The sequence below is a fragment of the Callorhinus ursinus genome, unplaced genomic scaffold (assembly GCF_003265705.2).
Source record: "Callorhinus ursinus isolate GAN/ISIS: 27379988/994484 unplaced genomic scaffold, GSC_fseal_2.0 scaffold107, whole genome shotgun sequence".
In the NCBI taxonomy this organism is placed as follows: Eukaryota; Metazoa; Chordata; class Mammalia; order Carnivora; family Otariidae; genus Callorhinus; species Callorhinus ursinus.
In genome coordinates, this window is record NW_027397169.1 from 975752 (window position 1) to 982303 (window position 6552).

The 6552-nt window shown below is 57.8% G+C and overlaps 1 protein-coding gene across 3 annotated transcripts in view; it reads right to left on the reverse strand.

Annotated features, from left to right (window-relative positions):
* Nucleotides 1-6552, reverse strand: part of ARHGEF18 (Rho/Rac guanine nucleotide exchange factor 18) — a 78461-nt gene that overhangs the window by 57021 nt on the left and 14888 nt on the right. For all 3 annotated transcript variants that reach the window (XR_003206184.2, XM_025863109.2, XM_025863108.2), the window contains exons 3-9: nt 4474-4733; nt 4015-4165; nt 3304-3418; nt 2323-2380; nt 1964-2008; nt 1458-1535; nt 5-107 (exon numbers count right to left, since the gene is read on the reverse strand). Coding sequence is in view for 2 of the 3 variants with exons in the window: in XM_025863109.2 (XP_025718894.1) it covers nt 5-107; nt 1458-1535; nt 1964-2008; nt 2323-2380; nt 3304-3418; nt 4015-4165; nt 4474-4733 (810 nt within the window). In the remaining variant the exon portion in view is untranslated. The remainder of the gene's footprint in view (nt 1-4; nt 108-1457; nt 1536-1963; nt 2009-2322; nt 2381-3303; nt 3419-4014; nt 4166-4473; nt 4734-6552) is intronic.

The following is a 6552-nucleotide window of genomic DNA, read 5'->3' on the forward strand; positions in this document are numbered from 1 at the left end:
TGACCTTCTCCTTCTGCCTGGTGACCCGACAACGTAGGGAGCTCAGTCTGCGCTTCACCCTGGTGCTCCTGTTACTCCGCTCAATCTTGCTGGCGCCATCCTCGCTCCTAAGGGATGGAAAGATGAACGAGGTGGGGCAGCCGGGCCAGAGGGCCATTTTCGGCCTGTCCTGCAAGTTGCTCCTGGACCCCACCTGGAATTTGTCTCCTCCTCATGGCCCCCTAGTCCTGTTTCACTTCTTCTGTGGTCCCTGAACTCGCTCCTTCTGCCTCTCACTTATTCACTCAACAAACATTTACAGATGTTTGCAAAGTTCCGGGAACTGTGGGGCTGGGTTTACTGAGGGGACTGTGACGTGGTCTCAGGCTTGGGGTCCCTCAGTGGGCGAGGCTGGAAATCCTGGCTCTGTCCATTTCTGTCTCCTCTCTCTGATTCACCCCTGACCCCAATATCTAATCAGCTTACAAATCCTGCCCATTCTTCCTTTGGGATAGCTCTCAAATCCCGCTCTCCTCTTCCCCCTAACGCTCCAGCCCCAGGTGACTGGATTACTGGTACCACCTCATGTAATAAATACAGTTGACCCTCGAGTAGCTTAGGGGTTAGGGTCGCCAACCCCCCGCACAGTCAAAACTCCATGTATAACTTGCGACTCCCCCACAAAGTAACTACTGATAGTCTACTTTTGATCAGAAGCCTTACTGGTAAAGTCAACAGTCAACGAACACATATTCTATGCGTTACAGGTATTAGGTGCTGGGTTTTAACGACAAAGTAAGCCAGAGAAAAGAAAATGTCATTAAGAAAATCATTAGGGAGAGAAAATACATTTACAGTCGTATACTCTATTTATTGAAAAAAAATCCATGTATCAGCGGGCACGTGTAGTTCAAACCCGCGTTGTTCCAGGATCAGCTGTATCTGTTAAGTCGGCGGCAAACAAACCCAGCCCTCGTAGAATCGATTCACTGGAGGGAGATCCCACAACTCCAGGCTGCAGCCCCTGCCTGCCCCCCAGCCCCGTCTGTGCTCACCATTATCAGTCACCAAAGAGCTGTGCTCCTTCGTGTCACCGAGGTGATCTGCTGACTCCCCTCCCCTTCGCTCTTCCCAGCCCCACCCGACTCCCTTCCTCAGGCCTTGCCCTTTCTTCAGGAAGGTGTCTCTTTATTCTCCCAATCCTCCTCTCCATGCGTCGGTGACCTCCTCCTCTTCCACTGGAGACCAGCTCAAGCTGTCACCTCCTCCAGAAAGTCTTCCTCTGCCCTCCCAGGGTATATGAGGAGCCTCCCCAGGCCCCACCACCACCGTTGCCCTGGCAGTTCCAGGGAGAGTATGGGGACTCCACCTCCTGCCCCCAGCTTAGGGTCCTGCACAGAGGGCCGCTGGAAGGCGTGTACAGACCCAGTGCAGGCCCCAGCCCAAAGCTCCCCCCTGCAGTAGCTCTGCAGACTTACTCAGACAGGAACTCAAACCAGGTGAGGTTTGCGTGGGCTCCTCCAGGGCTGGTTGACAAGCAAGACCTCTGCCGGGCCCTGCAGGATCAGAGGGGACAGACCCCTGGGTCAGCGGCCCCTCCTTCCCCAGCTGCCCCATCTCCTGCCTCCTCCCTCCCCCAGTGCTTCCGTGCGCCCTGGAGCCACATCCGAGACCCCACCATCCCTCCCACTGTGTGCTCTATCCGTGATCACTGCGACTGGTTTTCCAGCAGAGCGTGCTAACACATCTTGGTCAGACAAAACCAGCATGTCAGGAAGATTTTCTAGCAAATGGCGGTGTCTTGGGAAAGAGGCACCGTTTCTCATTTGAGCTGAGTTACCTCTTGGGCTCCCTCCTCCGCAGCTCGTGCCCCCTGCCCTTTCCCACATTAGTTTCTCCCCCCACCTCTCCTGTCCGTGTTTCTCTCCCCTATCTCCCTGTCTTCCCACCCCGTGCCCTCACGCCTGTCCCCTTTCTCACTTACCCATGGTACTGCCGAAGTTCTTGAAGCACCTGCTGGACAATCAGCCTGGGGCAGGAGGCAGGGGGGAGTGTGGATAAAAACAGCTCACAGTTGCCCCAGGTCCTAGACGTGTTCCCCCAGCCAGCTGTGATTGCCCAACCAGGCCCCCCGGGGCCTGATGTAGACCCTGACCCGGAGACCCGCCCCCCCCCTTCCCTGATGCTATACTGAGAACCCTTCGGAGAGGCCTGGGTCTCTCCTCTGGGAGAAGGATGTTGTGGGAGAGAAGCCCGAGGTTATGGGGGGGTTGGGGAGGGACCCCAGCCTTGCCCCGTGGCTGTCCCCTGGGGACCCCTCCCCACCACTAGGCAGATACTCACACGTGGTCTGGCTCCACGTGGTCCTTTCCCATGCACTCCAGCACTGGGGGCTCCATGCCTGGAAGCAGCCCCCACCCCGGGAGGTACAGGCGTGAGGAGGCTCTGGGGCAGACCAGCCCCACCTGGGCCCCCTGTGACCCATCCCTGCACAACTGGAGACCTTCCAGATGGGACTTGCCCTTCGGGGAGGAGAGGCACCAAGAGGGGTAGAGAGCCAGCGTTGGGGGTGCACCCCTGGGTCTCAAGACTGCGGACAATGTGCCAAGCGCTTTGCGCATGTGCACTCAGTGGACCCTCCAAGTAGCCCTAAGGAGATACACTTATTGTTCCATATTTTTTCTTTATTCTTTATTTATTTTAGAGAGAGAGAGTGGGGGGGGGAGGGACAGAAGGAGAGAGAGAGAGAGAAAATCTCAAGCAGACTCCCAGCTGAGCGCGGAGCCAACATGGGGCTCCATCTCACGACCCTGAGATCACGACCTGAGTGGAAATCAAGAGTCGGAGGCTTAACCGACTGAGCCACCCAGGCGCCCCTGATTCTTACAAAGCCGCAAGGCTCAGAGACTTACTAGAAAGTGGTAGATTTGGGTTTAGACTTCAGGTCCCTCTGAAAGCAGGGAGACACAAGCTCTTAGGACGGAGATTCAGAGATAACGAGGGAGCTAAAGTAGGGGACAGAGGTAGAGACAGAAGAAGAGCCCCAGGGGAGCAAGGGGACTGCAGTCCACCGTGGCTGGAGGCCCCGGGGGGGGGGGGGGGGGGGGGGGGGGGGGAGGGGGGGGGGGGGGGGCCGCCTCCCCCCCCCCCCCCCACCCCAGGAATTCTGCTCAGTTCCTGCCCATGGGGCCCCGAAGCCTCCCGCCCACCCATCAGTAGTCCTTTCCTCTCTCAGGCTTGTCTGGGGCTCCAACCAGGGAACCCTCCAGCAGAAACCCCCTACCCTTCTTGGTTGAAATGAGGGAAACCCTCAGGCTGGGCTACCTTGAACAGCTGGAGTGGGCACCTCCAAAGCGGGAGAGATTTCCAGGGAGCTGATCTCATTGAAGGACACAGGAACAGACCGTGACCTTACTCTTTTCTCAGGGCTGTCACATTCCTGCGGGGAATAAGCATCTCACTAAGCCAGAGAGGCAGCTCGGGGTGCAGGCAAGCTCCCCAGATGGAGGGTCCACAGCCTCCAGCCTCCAGCGGCAGGTAGGGGCACCCCTCAGCCACAGGGCACGGGGATGGATCTCCATAGCGGCAGCTGTGGGCTGGAGCCTCAAAACTCTGAGCTCCAGATTCCAGCCCATCAGGGGTTTCTCCCCAGGTCATGGTCCAGGGCAAAGATGCCCCAGCCACAGGCTACAGCCCTGAGGCTGGAATCCCAGACCTGAGACAAGATCTACCAGTCACGGGCGGGGCTTCCTTCTAGCTGCAAAGATGCAGAGACCATCTCCTCTGCCTCCCAGATCATGGGTTGCACTTGTAAACGAGGGTCCCTACTGTGGACCCCACTCCAGTGAAGAACCCTCAGGCTTGGGCTGCAATCTCAGGACTTGGTGACTCCCCAGTCTTGGGCTACCCAAGGACAGCCCCGCTGTGACAGGTAAGTCCTACCAGCTACAGGTAAGGAGCTCCTTCCCAGCTGCCATGCTGGCCCCTGGGCCCAGAGTTGTACCACTGTCAGGGGTGGCTGGAGGTTGCACCCACCTTGCCTGGGTGCTCTGCTGGGGTCCCACCCCCAGACAGACACTCTTGGGTCCAGGCCTGCAGATCCTCTCCGGGTAGGTTCAGAGTAAGGCTGGCCAGTGTCCGAGGGAGACAGGGCCCCTCCTTCACAGCCGAGGCCTCAAGGCTGAGCCTGGTGGAAGAAATGAGGAAGGCAGGTCTTTGGTGCGTCTCTTCCACCTGGCGGTGGCCCCGGCCCCAGCATCCAGGGGCCTGGGGGGACCTGCGGGGCCATCCTTCTGGGGCGGGGAGGAGTGGTCAGAATCCGGAGGGGTGTTCGCTCTCCCTCCATCAGAGGGGTCGTCAGGGGAGCCTTGCCGGCGAATTTGCAGGTAGGTCCATGTCTTTGCATGGCAGATTGGATTTCTACTTGCGGTGACTTGGGGCGGGGGTGTTGAGGGAGGCAGGTAGGGAAAGCACCGGTTGGTGGCGCGGGCTGACCTCTGCCAGCTCCCGGAGCAGCTCCGCGACCTCTCCCAGCTGCGTCTCCGAGGCAGGCCCCGGGTCTCTGCTGAGCTGCAGAAGGTCGATGCTCCTCCGACCTCTTCGCTGGGGTGGCCACTGTCCCCGGCCCCCCCAGGCTGGCTGTGGGAAAAGGCCCCAAGGCCCAGGTCCTGGAGATACTCGCTGCCCTGCAGAGCCCCCAAGTCCAGGCTGAGGTCCTCCGTGCTGTCGCTGAGCTGCCCTGGAATACCATCCTCCTGTAGGCCGGTGTGGGGGGAGAAGGCATTGACCGAGGGCAGCAGAGCGGAGGTCCCGGCACCGAGTCCCTGCCCATCCCCCTCCGGTCCAACCTGGGCTCAGCGCCATTCTCGTGGCAGGTGGGATGAATGGGGGTAGTCCCCCCAGCACTCTGTCGAACCTGGGCCTTCAAGACCTCATTCCCAAAAAAGGGGCCGGACGTCTGGGCTTCTAGCCCCGATGCCACCTCACTCGCTGACGTTCCCTCTGATGGGCTTAGGAAAGCGGCGTAATGACCTTGGCCCTAGCCCCTCACCCGGCTTGTTCAAGGTCTTCGAATGCAGCTTGCATGGACCTAAGTTATCCTGGAAGCTAATGCAGAATTTCACGTGGTGTCGGGGCTCCCAGCGCAGTTACGTTAGCGCAGCATTTCTTTTTTAAAGTCGAGTAATGCAAGGAGATCCGTGATGAATGAGTTACCAAAATGTTAAAAAAGGACAGTATCGGACCCTGCGCTGTACCACTCACCCGGCTCCCGTCCCCTATTCCTGGCCCTGCTCTCTCTTACCGGAGTCTGGAACACCAGCGCTTAAGCCAATACCTTCCCCTCCTGGACGGGTAGAAGCCCAGGGGGCACATTACAAAAGGCTACGGGGTCTGCCGCCTCCGCTTCTGGCCCCTCCGTAGCCTCAAGCCGCTAACAGGCCTTATCCCTAGTACCACAGTGGCTCCACCACGAGGGGGCACTGTTATCACACTCTCCAGACGAGAAGACAGGCTCAGGGAGGAAGACTCTCCCTGGATCAGGGCCAACCAATGGCAGAGCCGGACTCAAACTCGGGTCTGTCTGGACGCAAGCCCTATGCTCTTCCTCACCCAACTCTCTCCTTCTATTCCTTTTCTCTTCTCTCTCTCCCTCCAAATCATTCTATTTGCCTTCCCCAACCCCCCCCCCCACCCAGCCAGGGAACTTGACTTTTCTTCTCCTTGGAAAACCTCTTCTCCCAGCCCACCTACAGTTTGGCCTGGAGAACTCCTATTCATCCTTCAAAAGCCAGCTTGGGCATGCCCTCCAGGCTGCCTTCCTGACTCCTCAAGGGTAGGTAAGATGTCCCTCCTCTGGGCTGTCACGATCTGCAGCCCAGGGACTTTCCTTGTCGAGGACCTTGTTAGGACTGACCTCAGACAGGGTTTGGTGGGTAGGAGGGTGGGTGGGCCTCTCCCATTGCTCCCTGCAAAGCCAGTACTGAGACATAGCCCCAGGCATCTCTGTGGTCTCAGGCAGCCCTCAATGGACTGTCCCAGTTGGTGGCCTGAAGGGGCCACTGAGGGGACATGGCCCCCCTCATGGACTTTACAGAAGTCCCCCAGGAGGGGTGCCTGGCTGGCTGAGTTGGTAGAGCAGGCGACTTTTTTTTTTAAGGTTTATTTATTTATTTTAGAAAGAGAGAGAGAGAGAGAAAGCACGTGAGTGCAGGGGAAGGGGCAGAGGGAGAGGGAGAGAGAGAGAGAATCTTAAACAGACTCCCTGCTGAGCATGGAGCCAAAAAGCAGGGCTCAATCCCAGGACCCTGAGATCATGAACTGAGCTGAAACCAAGAGTTGGCTGCTTAACCGACTGAGCCACCCAGGGGCCCTGAGCATGCGACTCTTGATCTTGGGATAGTGAGTTCAAGCCCCATGTTGGATGTAAAGATTACTTTAAAATAAATAAATAAGTAAATAAATAAAAAGATTGGTAGTGATGTTAATAAATGAGATTTTTTAAAAAGTCCTCCAGGGGCACCTCTCCCTCTGTTCCTCCCCCTACTGGTGCTCTCTCTCTTCTTTCCTTTCTTT